Source organism: Pleuronectes platessa, chromosome 23, assembly GCF_947347685.1.
Source record: "Pleuronectes platessa chromosome 23, fPlePla1.1, whole genome shotgun sequence".
NCBI lineage: Eukaryota > Metazoa > Chordata > Actinopteri > Pleuronectiformes > Pleuronectidae > Pleuronectes > Pleuronectes platessa.
Window position 1 is genome coordinate 5,204,056 of NC_070648.1, and position 22,224 is coordinate 5,226,279.

At 43.6% G+C, this 22,224-nt stretch overlaps 2 protein-coding genes across 2 annotated transcripts; both read right to left on the reverse strand.

Moving 5' to 3' along the window:
- Nucleotides 1-735: 735 nt before the first annotated feature.
- Nucleotides 736-17,792, reverse strand: dvl2 (dishevelled segment polarity protein 2). Its single transcript, XM_053416542.1, has 15 exons — nt 17,184-17,792; nt 11,964-12,033; nt 9,768-9,922; nt 7,807-7,916; nt 7,447-7,576; nt 6,796-6,886; nt 6,522-6,591; nt 6,234-6,373; nt 5,763-5,839; nt 5,601-5,668; nt 5,386-5,520; nt 4,780-4,911; nt 3,402-3,578; nt 2,942-3,166; nt 736-2,420 (listed from the first exon to the last, which is right to left on the reverse strand). The coding sequence occupies exons 1-15, from the start codon at nt 17,342-17,344 to the stop codon at nt 1,864-1,866; spliced, it is 2,298 nt and encodes a 765-aa protein (XP_053272517.1). The 5' UTR covers nt 17,345-17,792; the 3' UTR covers nt 736-1,863.
- A 944-nt stretch (nt 17,793-18,736) lies between these two features.
- Nucleotides 18,737-19,778, reverse strand: si:ch73-335l21.2 (RING finger domain-containing protein). The gene has a single exon (XM_053416762.1). The coding sequence runs from the start codon at nt 19,776-19,778 to the stop codon at nt 19,137-19,139; it is 642 nt and encodes a 213-aa protein (XP_053272737.1). The 3' UTR covers nt 18,737-19,136.
- Between the last annotated feature and the right edge of the window lie 2,446 nt (nt 19,779-22,224).

The following is a 22,224-nucleotide window of genomic DNA, read 5'->3' on the forward strand; positions in this document are numbered from 1 at the left end:
ATTTATCGATTTACTAACTCATATGTAAAACAAATAAGTGATTATATTTAGGGCCCGAGCACTGACAGGCACTGAGAGACAGTTTGTCTGGACCTTACAATTTCAATAAAATTATTTTATTTTTTTCAGGCAAATGAATTGGCTTTTTGAGGGCTTTAACATGCTCAAATTCTTACCAAAAGTGGTGAAAATGTAAGTATTCTGAAGGAATTTTCAATGGGCGTGGTGCAATTTGAAAAACGCAACAGGTAGCCTGCTATTTTGCATTTAGTTATTATTATTCAGGCAAATGAATTGGCTTTTTGAGGTCTTTAACATGCTCAAATTCTTACCATCATGACCAGACAAACAAAAAAGTCTTGGGTGCAATTTGAAAAACGCAACAGGAAGCCTGCCTTTTGCATTTAGTGGCCATTCGGCCGTTTTGACAGTTTAAAGATGTCTGTAAACATGTGGGAGTAGAAGAACAAAAGGAAACATGGGAGCAGTGAGATGAAATAATGAACTTGTTTTTATACAATGCAACAGCTCATTAGCTCAAGTGGTAACAAATACCTGGTTTAAATTGCTTGCTCAAAGTGTGTCTAGTCATTTTCCATCAACCTGATAGGTCAGTTGCAATGATGAACCTTGAGCAACAGCCAACCAACAAAGTCCTTGATAACCAACCTGTGTTTACATGTTTCTGGCTGTTTGAGAGGTAAATATTTCTTACAAACTGAAGTCTGACCAGAATGCGAGTATCAAATTTATTCTCAAATACACAAACAGAGGTGGCAATATGAAATCAAACAATGTGACACTGTCAAAATGTCATCCTTTCTTTTTTTTCTCAAATGTTGACTCTTCATTTAGCACCTTAATAGTTGGGTTAAAAATGATTTATATAGTCACTCATACAAAAAATGAAATAGGCGAATAATGCAAGTCAGTAACATAAAAATAAGCACGAGGAGCCGGGGGCATTTGGATCACAGTTACTTAAGATGTACACTGTATGTAATCAAAAAGTACCGCTTTCAGTATCTCATCTCCACTGACTAGTACCGTAACGCCTCGACAGTCCCAGACCACAAACCATCGCACTCCTCACAATACATGTTTATTTGAAGACTAGGCCTAGACAGTGATTACTAAACACAAGTTCACCTGACATATTTGGACCTATTTTTCTTTTCACATTAGAGCTTGCTGTTCTGTATTATTGCATTTACATTGGAGTAGTAGATATGTACAGAGAGTTCATTGTCAAACAATGCTGGAACAAGAGGAGTTGTTTCTATGTACTTTGGAGTGTGGAGATGAGTAAGGCACTTGATAAACTCCGGTGCCACCAACGACTCTGGCGAATATGATCCAGATCTATGTACAGGATTGAATCCTTTTCAAGTACACGGTGTGATGGGCGCCCTCTAGTGTTAAACTGTGGTCTGTGCGCTTCCTGGATGGGCCGCTCTGACATTCATGGCTGATTTGTGAAGGTGCTCACCCTCCTAAAATATATTTGGATTTGAAATAAGCAGAGTGCTAAGCAGCTCCGGCAGGCACTCGAAAACTTTACTGAGAGTTTGCACCATCAAGCTCATTAAAGGGATTAAAAACAGGTCTTTGTGGATTTAGGAGTTATTTCATGATTTTGAATGAGACTGGACGTTGTGAATGAATCTAGTCCGACCATTAATTATACTATAATATTGTCATCGTTATTTTGTCAATGTTAAACCCTGTTTTCACCAATTGTGTAACAAGCGCCCCTCATCCAATAGGAACTTGCTCAACAGGTTACCACCAGATCCGCGTCAAAAACAAGTGGGAACCACACATTAACTTCACATGAATTGTCACTCAACACAGACTGAACGACTACATGACATCCACAAAGAACTCGCTGGGGTTGCCCATGGCCAGATGGAATGACTGGCGTGATGCCGTCAGCTCCGGCGGTACCGAGCCGAGGTCACGGGTGGGCGGGGCGCCGGGAGGTCCCCCCGGAGTGGAGGAAGGGGGCAGAGGTAAACCTTGGAGCATGGCTGTGGGCATTTGCTGCGGGTGAGGGAGACCGTGAGCGGCTGCCATGGCCGCATGCGGGTGCTGCGGCACCATCATCACCATCATGGGGTTGTAGGGCATGATGCCCGGCGGGTAGGGAGACATGTGGGGGGGTTGGGGGATACGGTGATGATGCGAGCGCTGGGAGGAGGCGTGGCTGTGCTCACTGGGCGCAGCACTGTGGCCTCGCCGCAGGCTGCTGCGGGTGGAGTACTCTGATTCGCTGCCGCTGCCTGAGCGCGAGTCGGCCCCGCCCCCTTCTCCTACAACGCCGGAGGGAGATTTCTCCCCCCCACCCACAGTGCTGCCGGGACCTTTATTGTTACGTCGTCGCTCGCTCTCGCTTCTATTCGATCCACTGCTTCGGCTCCCTGCAGTCAAACAGAAAACGTGCTTTAGAAATAAAATACTGTCCAAAACAGCGACAATGGTAGAAACTTAACAATCCTTTACTTAAAGATTAGATGCTAAACAGCAAAAAGCCCCAAACTGAACATTATCTTTTCCACAAAATCCACATATCCTTTGTTCTTCTGGGTTTCTTACAACAATTGGCTTGTGAATGGTTTATAAATGGTACTCTTGCTATTTAATACTGCAGCTCCCCAAAGTTGGGGGACTCTTAAAAGATAGATTCAACATTTAACGACAGATAGGCAATAAAAGTCTAGATATCCGGACTTTTAGTTCCCAGTATGGGTCCAAAAAGACTTGATCCTGCAAATTTACAATAACTCAAGAATGTATTTTATAAATAATCCTGATACCATCAAGAACCACAGAGGACATTGCGCAGTTGCAGTGCTTTTAAAACAGGAACTTCAGATATGTTATCGGAGAAGGCGATCAAAGAACACAACATGCGTCTCAGCTGATCACAGACTGTTCTCACCTTCACTGTGCTGGCTGCCGGTGCTGCCGGGGGCGTAGCTGTAGCTGGTGAGCTCATGGTAGGGAGGCGGCTGGCTCGAGTAGGGATGTGTGGGGTAGGGCTGATAGGGGAAGGTGTGCATCATGGGCCACGGGGAGGCCCCAGGGAGGGGCAAAGGGGCCAAAGTGTCCTGGTCTGAGGCCCCGCTGGAGCCATCATTGTCGTTCAGCGACAGATTGGCCATGTCTGGGTGGGAGATGAAAGGGAGGAAATTGATGAATGGGAATAAATTATACTACATCTGCAGAAACAACATGGTCATTTCTGTTTTTTTCCCCATAGTGTTTATGACTAAATAAAATGTAAATCATTCCATAACCGCAATGTCACAAGATTGTGACATTGCAACCACCACTGTGGCCTCAATAAGCCAGTGTGCTAAATGTGAATAACGACCAACACTCAGCAGATTGAAACTCACAGTTCTCACAGTCGCTCAAGTCTCCGAACACGTAGTAGCACTGTTCAGAGAAGGTGATCTTGTTGACGGTGTGTCGAATGAAGCCGGCCTTCAGGAGGTTGCTGGCGTACTTCCTGGCTTCACGGCGGTCCTGGAATCCCTCGATGTGATGGAACAGCCACTCCACCACGTCTGAGCCTGGCGGACGCAGAGACAAGGTAGAGAAGATGAGAAGTTTACTCATCCCAAAGGAGTTAAAAAATGTTTTACACATAATTGATGACAGAGTATTAGTGCAGGGCGCCCTCTAGTGTTAAACTGTGGTCTGTGCACTTCCTGGACGGGCCGCTGTTACATTCATGGATGATTTGTGAAGGTGCTCACCCTCCTAAAATATATTTGGAATTGAAACACTATAATACTTTACATGCCACTGTTTTATAATGTTAATAGTCTTTTCTTTGTATTTATAACTTAAAGGCTACATAGCCACTGTTGTTTTTTGTATCTTCAAATAGTTTTTATAAAAAGGAGTGTGTGCTGAAGTAAATGGGATTTATTGTTTTGTTTTTTCACATGGTATCAAATTGGATATGGATAATCGTGGACATTTTATGGTATTGTTATCTAAACTACTATTTAATGTTTGGTATTGTGACATCCCAATCTCAGGCAACCACTACCAAACAGCAGAATTTTATAAAAAAGGGGGGGTTATCCTGTACTTAATGTGTAATGCAGCACAAGTTCAGCAGCAGAGAGCAACATCCAAGGGATCCAAAAAATCTGTTCTACTCAGTTAATCAGTAGCAGTACAAATCAGATTTGTGTGATCAAATCTAGGATAACATAACAAAAATATGAAACACAACCCCCTCAGGCTGTTTTTATTGCCATCTGTTGTTCCCATGATACTTTGTGAGTAAAGTCGGTAACCATGGAACACCTTCAAAGAGAATTTGGCATCATTAAAATTTTACAGACACGACAAACCCTCTAAATGAGAAGCTGAGTTAACGCCTCTGACATTCTCAAAGGAAACATCTAATCTGCCTGTCTGAGCAAGTACAAGTTGCTGGATTGAAAATAAATATAAAATCAGACGTTTGCATACAACTCAAAGCTTCCCCAAAAAACTGAATGTTGCAAACGTGGTTCATGTATTTACTTCTTGTGATTATGTCGCAGGTGATTCCAATTTAACAGATGTTTTCAGTCACAACAGGCGCTCACATTAGTTCTTGAGGTTCCTTTTTTTTCCTCCCACAAGTCACACGGCTTTAATTCTATGAACATAATGGCTGCCCTGTAAAATTACTCGAAGCACAGAGTGTTCGGGAAGTTAATGTCCTCTCTTTTTTGCCCTGGTTCCCCCGCCCATTCTTTTTCTTGGTCTTACCGAGGAAAGCATTGGGGATGGTGATCTTTAGCCACATGCGGTCCCGGACCTCCAGACCGGACTCCGGGGAGGCCATGGCCTTCGCAACCGACGCCATGTCAGAGTGTAGTGATAAGTTGAAGTCGTCAAAACCTGGAGGAAGAGAGGGAGGAGCACTTTAGGAAATCTGAAGAGGAAGAAGTGCAGCTGTGCAAGAATAAATGAAGGAACGACGGGAGAGCCGAAATCAGAACTGGGTCAAAACAAGGCGGCGAGGAGTGGAACTTTGAAGAGAAGATCAAAAGCAGGAGACATCATTTATCACATCGCATTCAAGCAGCGTCGGCGGAAAAGTTCGGAAAACAGATGTGAAAGACGAGTCCTGTGCCAATGTCATTACACGAGAAAGATGGAAGACAGAAACAGAAAGAGGAAAAAAGATACTTTACAATAACGACCATCACTCAAGCCGAAACCACGACAGGCCGACAAAGGAACTTGGCTCGGTTTAGCATTGGATACAGTTTTATGAGAAGATTCTATGGATGTGAAAGAGCTGAGAATAAAGAGGAGGGGTCGGTTACAGCACGGACAGAAAGGGAGACGAACACTGAAAGAGGCTCTCACGTTCAGTCTCAGTGACGGAGGAGGAGGAAGTGATGGTGCTGAGGGAGGAGCTGCCTGGGTAGGGAGGGTAGGCCCCGGTCATAGCCACAGAATGGCTGACCCACGCTGCTGGGTCGATGGGTCGGATCGGTTCATCTAGACGTGTAGAAAAGAGATTAAGAACCTAACTGACACCAATAACAGATAAACTGTGTTTGAGGTAGAGTGGGACTCACTGCGAGGCAGAGTGAAGTAGCCCTGAGGAGAGGGGTCCCAGCACTTAGCCACTGTGAGGATGATGGGTCTGGCAAGGAAAACAAAGTCCTCCAAGTTAAAAAAAATCTGTTCACAATAATGTTGATCTTATCACGTATGATATAAGAGAGCAGTAGACTCACCCGGGCTTGTGTACGATCTCTCTCAGCACTCGTACCGCATCGTCGTTACTCATGTTTTCAAAGTTAATGTCGTTCACCTTGAGAAAAGGCACAAGAAACTTAATATTTACCAGTCACAACAGTGTAGCTGGTGCTGCTTTCATCTCGTGTGTTTGTTTGTGTGTTTCATCAAGGAAAAATGTGGTCCAGGAGATAACTTAAGTAGTAAGATCTACCACAGAGGCAGTTTTGAGGACTTGTTTTCAAGATGCAGTCATGATGACACGTGTAGTTGAGATCAGAACGATGGCTGGTGTGATCCCAGTGCATGTTGGTCTCTAGTTTGTATTTAAAAACATGCGAAATCTGTTTCTTCTTTATCTTTTTCAGAAGTTGTACAAGTGTACGTAGGCGACTGGACCTGCTTGTGTTCCTTAGAGACATTTTCACAAAATATGGTTTCATTATGTGCTAAGCCCGAGTCACGCTCACCTGCAGCAGCATGTCACCAGGTTCAATGCGTCCGTCTGCAGCCACCGCTCCTCCCTTCATGATGGAGCCAATGTAGATGCCTCCGTCACCTCTTTCATTGCTCTGACCCACAATGCTGATGCCTAAGAAGTTGTACTTCTCTAAATTTTTAAGAAATTAGAATAATGTAAATGCTATGCTCACATTTGTCAAAAAGAAATTCAACATTTTTAACTAAAAAGTTAAATATTTGGCAACTTCCTATAAACACAGATCTTTACAACAAGAATAGATGAGGAGTTCACAGACCCATGTTGAGAGTGACAGTGATGATGTTCAAGGACATGGTGGAGTCTGTCACGCTGCTGAAGGAGGAGGCCTGGAGATCAAAGACAGAAAATTAAACCATGAAATCTGCTTACAAATTCACTGACATACATCTGACAGCAATCTTTTAGAAATCTCCCCCTCTAAGAATTCCTGATTCAGTGTGGAACAGCAGGGGGCAGTCACACAAATACATTTAGAGTTAACCCCCCACCCCCCTTAAAACATGAGAAAAATGTCAGGATTAAGTACATACCCTCTCCAGGCGTGGAGGGCGCTGTTTCCTGCGTCGACGGTGCCGCTTGAGAAGCCTGGAGGCTGTGCTCTGCTCTGTTGCACTGCTGAACCTACAAGTTCAAGGGTCAACAGGAGGGGAGAGGTCAGATGTAAAACTATTTACAGGCGTGTTTCTGTCTCCCCTTTTGTGTTGCTATTTGTGTGTGAAACCCAGTAAGACAATGAGGAGGTTAACTGGGGATTCGTGAGCAGTTAAATAGAATAAGAACACACGTGAAAAACAGCTCAACTGGCTACCAGAGGGTTTTAAACTGGAGACACAAGAGTGTAAATAAATCAGATCCGTCTTGCCACATTGTCCAGAAACAATCAGCTTATATTTTTAAAGCTGGCCAAAGCAAAAACAGTCATCTTCTTTTTGAAAACAAAGACTATTAAAGACAAACATAAAATAAAAAGTGTTTTTTGACTTGGCACATAGATTCACAGAGAAGATCATTTTGAAATGTATGCCAAGTTAAACGTTAAGTGCTGTAGTCATAGCAGACTTTAAGATGGACGACAACTTACAGAAACATCATTCAGATCACATCTCCTGACTTAAACTTAAAACGACTTGGAGATTGAACTCCTTAGTAAACCCTTCTTTCTCAGTGAACCCTCCTCTCACCTGCTCATGGTGTCGTCGTCCTCAGAGTCACAGAAGCTGGTCGTTTCCAGCTCGCTGCTCATCACCGTGCTGGAGCTCTCGTACCCTGCCAGATGGCGCTCCAGACGACTCTGGCCATTCAAACGAGGCCCTGGGACACCACAGGAGCAGCCCCACACACAAGGAGGGAAGATACACACCGTGAAATTTCATGTTTCTTGAGTCAATATTTTTGAAAACATTCTTTGCTTCTCGACATTCCATGATTAAATCTCAATCTATTCAGTGTTTGGATGTTGGGAGCGGGCCAGATCTTGATTCGAGCTCCATCCTAAAGCAGCATTTCTCATCTGCACTGTGATGTTGTGTTGTGTTTCTCACCGTGTTGCTCCATGCCCTCTCTGTGGCGAGGCCTCTCTCTCCTAAAAGAAACTACAGACTCAGTTTCGGTCTGGTCGTCCAAAGTCTCCACGCTGCCGGTGGCGTTGGGACTGGGAAAGAAGAAACAGGAGCACAGTTGGGATTAGAGCAAACAACAATCAATTAGCCTTTTAATTTAGGAGTACTCCAAACACTTTCTGCATAATCCACAGTACAACATGTTCCCTCAGCGATTCAGGTCTGTTGTTTCTTTAACACTTTGAAAAAACTGTCAAGTCTTTAAAGAGGACGAGCTCGTTCAATAGCACTTGTGATAAAACCTCAGTTTTACAGACAATGTGATTCCAGTTTCACTTCTCACTTCAGTGCAGTTCTTGTTAAACTACAAGGTCTGACACTACGAGATCAAATTACATGGATTTCAGAGATGGTCTGAAACTGAAACGTTGGCCTCTTGTGGCTGAACCTGAACAGATCAGATGACTGACTGCTTATTAACCTGTCAAGTGTGAGCACGGCTTCATGTATGAAGACCATAAAGATCAAGTTCAGTTTTGACTTGGAGTGCTTTTAATGATGAGGACATAAAGTGGGTATTTGTGCTGGTTTGGTGGAGTTATGATGTCGCCCAGACTCGTTATTACATCGCCGACCACAATGAAAATAAATCTGGGACCCGTCATCTTTGACATTTCTGCAGCTGTGTGTGATTTAATCTCTTCCTCATGCTGTCAAGTACCAGTTGAACTCAAAACATGAAAATTAAATATTTAGCTTGAAGTCACACATCAGACTAAAAGCAGCGGGGACAAATTGTTTGTTGTATCTCGTAAAGACACACTCAGCATTCTGCATCAATGTTTGACTGATTTTTATTAGAAATGTCTGCAGTCTGTTGTTATGTGCAGAAATCCTCCAGAGTGAGTAGATCTTCAATGTTTCCCATCCACAACTGGTAAGAGGCCAATACGAGTAGAGCCACATGGGGCAGCAGACCTCAGCAACATGCACACTCCAACAAGTTAGCTAATTTCACAGGTAGACAGAGTTTGTTCATGAGGACAGCGAGCTAAGAAAAACTTGAGGCTTTACATCAGCCATTCACAGACCCTGTAATTAGTAGAATTATATTAAACTTTCCACTATAGGCTATAACTACTGGGGTTAATTCTCCAGCAGCTGCAAACCACAGATTTAGTGACGCTTAAAAGACATAGTTTGATTTAAAATTGGAAAAGGCAAACCTCCAGAAGCCAAAGGAGACAGACCGGTCCAATGTAAGTGAATGAGGGGGACTGGGCCTTAATGAGATGTTGCACTGATGTGTGTGAACTCCCAACGACCCCTAAACCAAACATTATGAGCTCCAGACAACATCGTTTCAGGAGGAACTTAGAGCTGTGGTAAAAAGTAATTTAATTAGTTTGTTTTGGACTTAACAGGCCATGCTGAAATTACAGTAATACATTTCATCACCTCCGCCAGGGAGGTTACGTATTCGTTTTGCGTGTCTGTTAGTTAATTAGCAGGATTATGCAAAAATGAGTGGACGGATTAAGATACTGGAGGTAAGATCCCGTAAAACTTTGGTGCGGATCCAGGATTCCTTTTCAACAGGTAAAATCTTTAATTATGTGTGAGAAGATTTTAAATCACGCTGGTGGTGTTAAGTGTTGGAAAGAGCTGGTAGCTGAGCTGGTCATAATAACAAGGGCGGCCACAGCGAAGATCAGGTTTAAATGAGCTGCAGTTTTCTTTTTATTCTTCTTGTAACCCGATTACGTGAGTGGATGAGATATTCAGGTAAATGATACAGTACTTACATTACAGCTATCTGAGAAGCATGGGTGATTAAGGTAAGTTTTCAGGTTCTGAGAAGGTGTTTAGCCTTGTGATACCCCTCTCTGGGTAGTTGTACAGGACAGGAAGTGCCTGAAACGAGTATTTTGTGTAATGCTTACTGGAAGGAGGGCGGTCTGGAATCCCCGATGCCCCCTGTCCTCTCTACAGGTGGGGGAGGCAGGGGCGGAGGAGGGGGCGACGGCTGGGTAGTCGTTTCCACAGGGGGGACCACTGCCACTGGAGGCTCTGCCGCCGGAGTGTCGGAAGATACCAACTGAAAAAGAAAGACAAAAAAAAAACAGTAAAAGAGAGACGGGGTGAAAAGTAGTGAGGAAAAGGAAAGGATGTAGAAGGAGAAAGCAAAGCGGCACAAACTGAGGACAGCGAGGAGAAAGGGTGAGAAATTGAGAGGAATGAAAGGAGGAGTGGGAAGGAGGTCGAGGGTACAGGGAGGGGAAACGGCTAAGATGTCAATTACTTTGACACACAAACACTGCACTCTTTTCAGCTGGACGTCTCGAGGGCATACCGTAACGCTATCTTACACTTAACCTGTCTCTCTCCATTATACAACAAAAGTGCCCACAAACGTGCACACACATACAGAGTCACACTCAGTAACAATTAGGCTGAGAAATCACACAGAATCCATTACGTGAGCCACAAAAATAATCGACTGAGTTAAAATGATCGACTAAAATAAGGAAAATGGAAATGTTATTAAAATCCATGCATTTTATCAACAAATCCCTACAGCACTTTGAGACGCCTGCGTTATTACAATGTACTTTACATGTTTTTGGAAGTTTTGTGCTTTCACAGACTTTGTATAAACACGCTTAGCATTACCTGTCAAAACAATTCAACCAAATGGAGACCATCAACCTTCGCAGACTGAAGCTCACCCTGTTTCCCCGAGTCCCTCACAGATCTTTCCCTCCCCACTAATGGCTACGTGACAGCGAAACACTCGTCTTCTGGGATCCCTCCGGCCGCCTCGGCGTGCAGATCACATATCAGTCCCCCTGGTCTCCGAGCTTTGTTCGCCTCTCCTTTTAAATACCTTCCCTCGTTCTTATGCACTTAACAGATGCTCTGGACTCAAACCTGCTTATCTGGGCCAAGTCCCCATGTTTCTCGCGTTTAGATGTAACCTGCTGGGTGGGGTACAACAACTGCAGACATGGAAAGTATGAAAAGGGTACCTGGCAGTTCACTGTGCTGTAACAAGCAGCGGTGCTCGGAGCTCGCTACTTGGGTATCGATTATCCCAATGAGAGAAACACACATCGCACAAAAAACAAACGTGGCTATAAAAGAGCCTTCAATGCATACAAAAATGGATGAACATACAACTGGGAATTATTGTAATTGAGAGAATAGCTTCACTGCAAATCAACAATAACACAATTGTCTGCCCATAGACATAAAATGTTTTCCTTTATTGTAAGTCCTTTCCTCTGCCTCCTTTCGTTTGTATGTCTGTCAGCAGGATTATGTGAAAAACGAGAGAGCGGATTTACTAGAAACTATGTGGAAGGGTGGGGTAGTGTTTGTGTAATCCTGCAAACAGACAGAGAGAAAAACTGCAATGAAAGCATAACAAACACTGGAGGGAACTAAACAGGAGCACGATGAAAGACTCAGATGACGAGGAACGGACAGTGTTTGCTATTGGCTACAGAACTTTCTCATAGATGTTTTCTCTAGTCTCTCTAGTCTGTTTCAGGTTTCCCACTCTTTCTGAAAGATTTTTCCAAACACATTCTTTATCAACTACTTTTCCTGACGTGAGCCTGCACAACAAAACACTGAGGCTGCAACACGATATGCAATTATGTTAATTCCCTGACCGAAGACTGAACTTTAATTACTCCCATTTTATTGCTGCTCATTAGACGAGAGCATTCGTCTGAGAGAATGCACAGGAAATGGCACAGTGGTTTGTGAAAACAGCCTGTGGCTCATAATGTTGACTGTCATTTGAAACAAAGGCTTGACATTTTCAGACAAGCATTCACGGGTATTGGTTGAAATTAAGTATTTTCTGAATAGGCCTTTTTTTTCAGGAGTGATTTGGTGTCTCACACCTGGGAAAGCACCGGTTTACCCAATTTACTTCACATTATTTGGACTGTTGAATAGAATACACACATCTTTAATGTTATCAGGAACATCAGGGTCTTTCCTACGGTGACAAGTCAAAACCTCGGCTGGGAAAAAAGGCCTGTGTAGAACAATGTCCACCAGTGAAATCAAGAAAGCTCCCATTCCCGCTTGTATGAGAAATATGCAACAGGTTTATTATTTCTTACCCATGATACCACTCTGCCGTTGAAACATGGCAACTTGGCACTGTCATCAGAAATCTCTTCTTTCACCACCCTGAAAAAACAGAGACAGAGCGAGGTTTAGGACGTATGAAGGTTTTGGCATGGTACAGCAGAACGGAGGAATGAAGGAGGGGAAACTGTACCTTGGATTTAGTGTAGTCATAAAGAAAAAGGTAAAACTGCAGGAGACTTAAATGGTTTACATTGCTGACACATCACATAAAATGTATAAGGCTGAAATAAATCAAATACCAGACTTATTTGAGATTTCTTTTGAGTGTGTGGATAAAGTGGCTATAAATGACCAGTATGTCACATATAACACAAAAGCAGAAAACTCAAGAGCAATTTTGAGTGTTGTGTGCATTTGTTTTTTGTCGTACTTGCTTATTACACTGGTATCTTGATATGTTTAACTAATCATTTGTACTTTTCTGCCTTTTTCTACGTACTGTGTTGGAAACAAAAACCATTCATTTAGCTTCAATGTGCATCATTAACACAAAATCTCTTAGTTATGAATGTACAATTACATGACTGGGATTATACTCAGATATTATTACCATAAGACCCCCCACGCCCCTGAAGCCATGACTCAGCGGAGCCAATATCAAACAAAAGAACAAATTAAACCAATTTGCTTCCTCTGGAATGTGAGAGACGTAATGAGATTTCTTCCCTCTCGGAGACGAGCTAAATAAAACACACTTTTACTGCTTCTATGCCTCCGTGCAAATTACACAACCAGGTCACTAAATATGTAAGCAAACATAACCCGAGCTCTACGTGGGACCAAGCTCCTTAAAGGTAGCTCCCCTCCTCCATACTCCTCCATGTTTGTCAGAAAGACAAACATTGGGCTTCAGCTGTGTTATCCCCCCCCCAGCAGTCTGCCAATACATTGTCAGAGAAGTTTATCTGGACAGGGGCCGGTTACGGGTTCCGCTGAGAGGAGGCTAGACTTCTCCAGAAAACCTGGAAAAGCTTTGTTTTCCCAGCTTCATCTGAAAACCTCCCTTTCCTGCCTGTGAGACTTGGTCAAGCTCCACTCGGCTTTCGTAAGCAGCTGCTGAGAGCTGGGTTTTGTGGGCGAGTGTTAGCATACGGCCAGATTGTTGTGGGCACCGGATGGGAGCTGCTGTGGAGGTTTCAGAGCGGCGTGTACGGCTACTGAATGTTAAGCTAGCAAACAAATTCACCCCCCCTCCTCCTCCTCCTCCTCATACGCCAGGAGAGACTGCACCTCCACGGCGGATGAACACATGCAACATTCTTCTCCTGAGAGTGTAATTGTCTTCATTCCTCGGCCCTCCAAACAAACAAGTGACCGCAGATGATTATTTCACGCACACTCTGAAATACCTCAAACAATGCACAAGGAGCCCTGGAATACGCTGAGTCCAGTTGGGTTTGCTAAAACCTTTAAACCCCCACACTTCCCTTCTCCCCAGTTCCCTTGATACCATTAAATTCCTCACACCCACCACCGCATCTCATTTCTTACAATTAATCTTACTGAAACAACTCGCTGAGCGCCCCCCCACCCCCCCACACCAGCCAAAGGAACCCAGCAGAATATCCAATAACTTCCAGTGAAGACCAGCCCACTCCTTCTCTTCTTCCTTCTCCCCCCGGACAACCCCAGAACCCAGCAAATGGCCTCTGTCCAGCCCCTGGTTCCAAGCATCGGTGCTGCCCCCCCCCCCCCCCCCCCCCCCCACTGCCACACACACAGCTCTGCTCGACAGCTGGCCTCGTACCAGGGCAAATGAAAACATACACTATTACACACTCCTCTCCTGGGTCGGGGAAGAAGAGGCAGGGGGGGGAGAGAGAGAGAGAGAGAGAGAGAGAAAACGTCCCTGCTTTGATTGGACAGCTGACTCAGAGCTATGTTTGAAACATTTTCATCTGAACTCAGCTGGAGATTTATTCAAATGAGAGCTTGAGATGAGAGGCTGTGCGAACTAAAGACAAAAAATGAAAATGGGAAATGTTCTGCCATGTTCGCGTTGAAAGACTTTAACTCGCTCTGTGGACAGAGTTTGGCACGAGAGGCTCTTTTGAGATGTGGACATTTTTGCCTTTGGAAAAACACTGACGTGCTGTGCTCACTTTCGGGCCGAGCAGAGTCTTAACGTAATAACGTCCAGTTACACAGGGACAGGCTCCAAATTTGACAGGAAATGACACTGGTGACTGGTGGGGCTCGTCAAGTTTGAATAATTGAGACCATTAGACGCCTCGTAACGGTTGCAGATATTAGCATCACAGTTTTACGCAGTTGTCAGTCAATTGTGTAAACCTAGTCTAAGTAATGTAGCCTGAATCCAATCTACAGGGAGGTTATAATGTTCAGTTTTCTAATCAGAAACATTGTCCGTCCATAGAAACAACATTGAACTTGAGCAAATTGTGGGAAGAATGTTCTGTTTACAGCTCATCGACACTGGCGTCAGTCCTTATCGCCAAAACCTCTAGAGTCTTGTTATCTGTCCATGTTGACATCTTTGTCAGCTCCTTCTAAGCACATAACACCTCATTTTAATCATGGGGTATTTATATTCCTCCCGTTTCGCATGTTATGGCAGTTTCAGACATTCTCTGGACTTTGCCCCGAACATATGAACAAACACCGGAGGAGATTATATGAGTTAGATGCTTAGAATGATGCATAAATCGCATGTTTGGTTTGCAGCTCAATGAAACACATACATCATCAAACGTCTCAAATCTCATTGTATTTCAAAGTTGACACTTTCGTCTGCATCTTCTTCAGGTACGACACATTTTCTCAACAATTTACTAGGGGGCTGGCAGGAAAGGTTTGGAAAATGTCCAGAGCAACTGACTTGGACATTTGTGGTCTCATTTACAGCCCCTTCAGAAAGTGTCAGGACTTTAGTGCACATCTGAAAGCAGATAGAGAATATTATTCTGCAATTATTCAGACAATAACTTGTTTAAGTTTCCAACTGACGTTTGAGCAAAACGAATCATTAGGAAATGTCACCTAGAACTTGAAATGTGCATTTCCCCAAACTGCTCAATATAGGCTACAGAGATCTCTTCTGTATGGCTATACAGGTTTAGTTTCATTGTCTATTATAATCACAGAATCTGAAACTTGCCAGATATATGCAGAAGCCAAAAAACAAATCCCCATAGCCAAAAGCGATGTTGTAACATAGCGTAGTGGTCTGGGCGAGCATCATGCATCATGATGCAGATCCCTTCATTCGATAAACTGTATGTTTAATCGATCAAAATGGCTTTTAATCCCAGCTTCAATCATTTTATATAACCCACAGTCAGATGGTAAGTATCTTAAAAGTCACTTGAAATAGCTTTTCTGAAACAGACATCTCTACAAGTCAGTTATAAATGTTGCTGCAATTAAGATGCGAAATGATCCCCATATGTGGGGCAGCCCCGGCCAGGCAGCTCGGACAAGGCCTGGTGAAAAAGCCTCTCATCCATTTCATCTCCGTGTTGCAGAGTTGATATTGCTGCTCAGCTTGGCACAGGTTTCCACGGTGCCATCCAAAGAGGAAAGAGAGGCAAAGAGCCCAGGCGTAATGCCCATTCAAGACTACAATGCATTTAACAGAAGCCCTGAGGGTCTCACTGGGTGAATAAACCACAAACATGCATTCCTCTGCAGGAAAAATGCACAGCAGCAACACAAGTAAAAAAAAAAAAAAAAGATTAATTGATAGAGGAGAGGAGACAGCTCTTTCTGGAGGAGAAAGGGGGGAGGAGGGGAGTGGAGGGAGGAAGCCAGGGAATCAAAGGATGGCTAGCAGGCCAAAGTGTTAAAGAGGGGGAGACAAAACCCTGGCTTCAGTCCTGAGAGAAAGGAAAGGCGAGGATTTCACAAGATGATGGACTGAGGGAGGGAGGGAGGGATGAGGATTAGGGCGAAGAAAGGCAGCCGGGACAGGGAATGCCTCCCATTGTAATGATGATGTTTTCTGAGAAATGTCCCCGGCCTAAATACCCTCGGTATTTATAGAAGCACTCAGCATATTCATCGGCAGTGATTAGAACGTAGCCGTTTGTGATTAGGGGTGTGTTTTTGGTCAATGGGGACTGGGGAGACTCCATTCAAGTTCAGTGTCCCTGGTATAAGTTATTACCTGTGACAAATACACAACAGCCGGTCCCAAGATAGGATTGCAGTGAGTTTTTGACAAGTAAAACCCAGCATTTCATTAATGATAGATTTATTGTTGGCTTTTAAATGAGCTTCAGTTAAAGTGCTTCTATTAGGAAAATATTAGCCCATTTTAATGCACTGTTATCCAACTTTTGTCATATGCATCTGTACTAGATATTAGGCCATTTACTGGATTTCCACCAGGTTTTATCAGCCCTCTTTTTGTATGTGACCCCTAGCAAGGTTAGTTTTCAATCATAAAGTATTGTTGTCACATGTATCTGTACAAAATGGAAAAGTGTTCTTCTATATCTTGTTTATTAGCCCACATTTAGCATTTTCTTAGTTTATATTCAGGTTAAATTAAAAAGCTTCTACTCTAGGGATTGTTTTCATGCATCTGTACTAAACATAAGCTTTTATAATCCCTCGTTTTTAATACAAACCCCTGGCATGCTTAGTTTGTAGTTAGGCCAAGTTAAAGAACTTTTATTGTGAAAGCTATGGCACATTATAAAGTATTGTTTTCTAACTTTTGTTACATGCATCTGTGCCAAATAAGAACTTTTATCAGCCCTCAGTTTACATGCAAACCACTAAGCACCCTTAGTTATAAGTCAAGCTTCTATTCAGAAATAAAATGGCACATTATAAAAGGCATTGTTTCCAAACTTTTGTCACAAGCATCTGTACCAAATATGAACTTTTATAATCCCTCGATTTCATCCAAACCACTGGCATGGTTAGTTTGTAGTTAGGCCAAGTTGAAGAACTTCTATTGTGAAAAGTATGGCACATTCTAAAGTATTGTTTTCCAACTTTTCTCACATGCATCTGTGCCAAATATGAACTTTTATGAGCCATCATTTTGCAACCTAAGCATTCAGCATGGTTAGTTAATGGTTGGGCGAAGTTAAAGAGCTCCTACACATTCTAAGGGCTTGTTCCCAAACTTTTGTCCCACGCATCTGCACTAACTTTTCCCAGCCTTCATTTTGCATGCACACCCCACAGGCTGGGGGTTAAAACCCAGTGCTGCTCACCCGAAGTCCTGGTCCATGGACTTGAAGAAGAATTTGTAGTTGGGCTTGTTCAGGACCTGCTTAAAATCCAGCAAAGTGATATTTTCGGCAGCGATGGGGATCTTCACCAAATACGGCGTCTCCTCCTCGTCGATGTGATAAATGATTTTGGTTTCCGCCATCGCTGCGGTTGCCCGTTCTCTCTCTCTCCCCCCTCACCTTCCCCTTCCCAGACGCTGGAAGTCACCGCAAGTAAAAAACCAGGCGAGAGACCCGGAGAGGCGAGGCGGTGACCACTTTGTTGCGGGGTTAGCTCGCTAGCTAGCTCGGCGGCTAACGAGACGGCAGAGGTGAAACGATGATGGCCACTGGGGCTTTTCTTTTTTCTTTTTTTCTTTCCTCGGTCCGAAAGCCGGAGGAGGTTGTTGCAGCGGTAAAAAAAAAAACGGAGAAACTCGGCCGGGAAAAGCTCGATGTCGGTCCGTCTTCACCGAGCCGAACACTCCGCAGGCCCCCTGGTACCGAGGGGGGACACGCTACAGTCACACGACCCGGACCACCGACTACTTTTCCCCCAACAAAAACACACAGGGGAGGGGGTCCGAAAACTTTTTCTCCACTGCATGCGAGCCAACGCGGCGTGTGACGTCAGCACGTAGCAGCCCCCTCTCCTCTTACGCACTTTCCCCAAAGCCTCCAACTTTTGGATTGTTATCATAAGCTTTATATATTTATAAATTATATCAATATTTATCATAGAATTGACCATATATCATAATACACTTGTAATTTATATTGTAATACACGTTATATCTACATTTCCAGATAGATTGATTGATTGATATATGCACTTTATTAATCCCTAATTGGAAAATTATGAATTATCTCATGTGCAAATATGAGCTATTGTCAATGATTGATGTTTTTATTAATGATGTCCTTTGATGGATCCTGATTTTATGGCTAAATAAACAGAAGATTAAACTTTGAGCAAACAGTGGGAAACGTGAGCTATATAAAGATAAGAAACTTCCTCCTTTTTATTTGTTCAGTTATTGAATATCTTAGATAAACTAGCACTCAATGATGACACAACAATACAGAAAAAAGGGCACACAGACACGCAGAGGAAAGCACAATAAACCGACAACACTTCACGTTGTTACTCTGAAATATTGTGACCTCTCAGCTAGATTCATCACCAGTCAGCTATAAAGAATAACTTGGAAAAGGGATTAACCACTACAGTGTCTCGGATGAAGGATTCAAATCCCATAGATATAGTTTAAAAATAGCCTTTGAAGGGCCACAGATAACAAGGGTGGACACACTGCTCCATTGAAAAGTGGTTTTGAAGAGTTACTCTGTCACATACGGTCGAATCTTATAACTTAGATATTTTAGATGCATCGCCACAGGGTTAGGGTTAGGGTTAAGGAGAAAAGAGATAATTTAATCTGTTAGACATATACACACACTGTCTTTCTTCCACACACAAACAAACACACACACTCCATTATGATTACCTGCCCTAGTTTTCTGTAATTATCGAAATAAACATGACACAGTGCGAATGTGCTATAGCCATTTTTATTTTATTAAATTAAGGCACAATCATATGCTTTGGACTCTAATGACATCATTAAACAGGGACAAACTGCAAACAACATTGAGATTAACAACAAATAATAAACATCAGAGAGAAGAACATTTGACAAAATATTATATATCATTGATTATTAACTCTGTGAGCTTAGTTGATCTATTTCCATAAAAGCCACTAGAGGACACTCTTCATCAGTCTATTTCTCACCAAAGAGCATATATTCAGGGCAGTGATTAGGGACGAGTAAAATTTTTGATTTGGCCTCATAAAGAGTCAAATATAACTGAATTTATATTTTTCTTTTATGAGCTCAATAATTTCCCATTTCAAACTTGAACCTATGTTTATCACAGTGTCTTCCACTAGAGTTAATCCCAACTCTTTATGAAATGTGGCCCAAACACCACCCCGACCACGCAGGTGATGACAAACACCACCCAGAAGATGACAGCCAGCAGCTGCACAATGAACAGGGTCTTCTTGCTCTGCTCTATGACCTCGTCCTCGCCCACCAGGCCTGGTGTCGCGACGTACGGCCCGGCCGGGTGCATCTGCTGCACCCGCAGGCTCACAGTGGGCAGGATGATGAAGCGGGTGTCCCTGTTCTCGCCCTCCAGGGACACCACCACTCTCTGGGTGACCGTGGCCAGGTGGGTAGCCATGGTCGCAGGCAGGCGGAAGGCCAAGGGGGGCAGCCTGGCCAGGATGTGAGAGTTGGAGGGCAAGGAGAGGGGATCCCCAGATTCTAGAGGGGTGAGGTGGCGGCACAGGGGGCAGAGGACGGCTGGTTGGATGCGGGGGTCCGGTGGCTCGAAACGGCTGAGCTGGATCCTCTGGAGGCACTCGGTGCAAAATACGTGGTGGCACTCCAGCATGCGGGGACATTTGTTGTACTGGTTGTACTCCTGGTAGCAGATGGGACACTCCACATCCATGGGCTCCCCAGGGGTGGGTGCAGATGCAGCAGCTGGGCCGGCCTGCTGGGATGCTGGGGCAACATCCCCTGTCATGGTGGGAGGGAGGGCGAGTGGAGACAGCTTGGGGGGGAGCTCAGGGATGGCAAGATGAAAGTTGTGGATGAATATTTAATGGATGAGGGGAAAATCTGTAAAGAGAAAACAACTTCAAGATCAACTTTGAGTCTGTGAGAGTGAGAGACCTCCAGAAGCTTACAAACACCAGCATCTGCTCCCCCAGGGATGCTTATGTGTTCGTTCCTCGTTTATTAACAGATTCCAAAGCGTGTGAGTCATAGCATTCATCCAGTTAACCACTCCAACCATTAACCCCCCTCAGACTCACTGACACCCATGATCCGTGTAGTGTTTGCAGGCCCGCACAACACAATCAGAGCGAGTCCAGGAAGTTGGGAAAAAGAAAAACAATCACAGCAGCAGAGGAGCTGTGGAGGGAAGTTATACGTCACTGCCCTCATACTTTCAGCATGTGTTTCTGAGCGATGACATTTGTTTTACACCGGTGACTCACCGAGGAGATGACACAACTCTGACAGGCCCCAGACGCATTGAATGATTTAACAGCTGAACCAAGCAGCCAAAACATGACAGTGAGGGTCAAATACATGTTTAGTTAAAGGATCAGTTCCACATTTATTGAAATATCCAGATTTAAAGTCTTGTGTCTCTCTTTACATCTTACATTTAGTCAAATATGCCTAATAAAAACACAAAGATACATTTTTGATCCGATAACTTTAATAAGAGACTGACCAAACAGTCTCAAATATAAGCCTGTGTCAGCTGTCAATCATGAAGTTTCCAACTGTTTTTATTTCATTAAATATCCAATAAAAACAAACTGTATTTGGAAATACATCAGCTTAATAAGAACTACCTTAGAATAACAGAAAGCATCTTTAAGAAAAAACTAATTGACGCGTACTTTGACCTTTTAGTTTCAGAGTCTCCTCTGCTATCAAGGAGGAAGTAGGGTTTATGTGGTTTATTACAAAAACATCATTGTCTGCTGCTCGGAAATAGGAAACAAAAAATGTTTTCCCATAAAAACATTGACCTAACTATCGACCCCGACTCCCTCCCCCCTGTTTGTTGCCACTTTCATTATTTGCTCCAGGGTTCCCGGCAGAAAAGAGGCAGAATTCCAGAATGCCATCAAACAAAATCATATTTGCTTTGGGGCAATTGATGAAACAAGGGATGTGCTTGTTTTTCATGGGAGGACAATATTCAACAAAATATGAAAAATCAGAAGTGGAAAATAGGTCACCGTTTTCTGGAGGTGGATTTTATTAGCTTGCTGTTTTATAGCCTTCGTGCTAAGCTAAGCTAAGTGGCTGAGCTAGGTTTTTTATTGGATAGGGAGACATGAGAGTAGTATCAAGCTTTGAGACTTGTCCCTAACAAGAAAAATAGAAAGCCACTCGTTTCAGCAAATGTCCCAAAGAGATGCGTGTTTGTGTTCGAGGACAAAGCCCCCTGGTGGCCAGAGGAGTTATGACTCCTTGCTGTTGGGAACGAATGAGGAAATAGTGAGTTACATAAAATGAGAGAGGGAGTCGGGGTCGATAGTTGGCTCGATGAAATGTTGGACTTTATCGAAAGAGACCACTTAACGTTTCTTATATCCTAGGAACAGATGAAGGGACAAAGGGGACAGTGGTTGATTTTATTTTCCAACTTTTAGCAGGAAAACAAATGAGCATGTTTCACAAAATAACTATTTTTGTGAGTTATGCAGTCTGATCTGATGCCGATTCATATTTCCACTTGGCACAGTAGCCATATTTGAAAGTTTGGTTATATGATTATAATTATAATGAGGATTTTTGTTTGTTATTTGGACCGGTTTTTGTCTGTTGCTCACACGGGACCATAAGGACACCCATGCTGCCTCATCAGGATTGTTGCTGAGCAGACGGGGTCTCCTTTGGATTCGTCCCTGGCAACACGTTTACCTGAAACCTTTTCTTTCAAAAACTAAAAACAACAGTTATGTAATCAGAGCCAAAAAAGGTGGTTAAACACAGCAACAATAAGGATTTGTTTTTACTGAAAGAAACAACCTCTGACACCTGTTCTGGATGTTTGCTTTGTGTGAATCCCTGAGCCCTCTTGTGTCTTGTCTTTGTGTTGACCTCCAGTTTCAGTCGCAGTGTACAGACACAGTATGGCAGCGCTCCATGATTACACACCGAGAAGCAGATAAGAGACGCACTTACCCTCCCACTCACACACTCCTTTGATCAGAGCGCTTTGATGCCCACTTCCTCTCACACTTTGCATGTTGGTGCAGATCTCGGCCTGGCAGAGAGTCGTCCTCCCTCTCCGGCTTGTGAGCAAATTAGCCGCTCGAATTTCTGCCCTAATGTTCCGCAGCTACGTGCCTAAACCTGGCTCGCTTGTATCCTCCTGTTTTCACTCCGTCTCACCTGATTTTACTCATCCCTGCCTCTCTGTCTGGCCTCCCACGAGAGGC

What these genes read in the sequence shown, in the direction of transcription:
- dvl2 (XM_053416542.1), bottom strand. Translation starts at nt 17,344, where the DNA reads ATGGCGGAAACCAAAATCATTTATCACATCGACGAGGAGGAGACGCCG. An exon ending in GACGACGACACCATGAGCAG is followed by an intron (nt 6,887 to 7,446) that starts GTGAGAGGAGGG and finishes TTGAACTTGTAG; the next exon opens with GTTCAGCAGTGCAACAGAGC. An exon ending in CTGGTGACATGCTGCTGCAG is followed by an intron (nt 5,840 to 6,233) that starts GTGAGCGTGACT and finishes CCTTTTCTCAAG; the next exon opens with GTGAACGACATTAACTTTGA.
- si:ch73-335l21.2 (XM_053416762.1), bottom strand. Translation starts at nt 19,778, where the DNA reads ATGACAGGGGATGTTGCCCCAGCATCCCAGCAGGCCGGCCCAGCTGCT.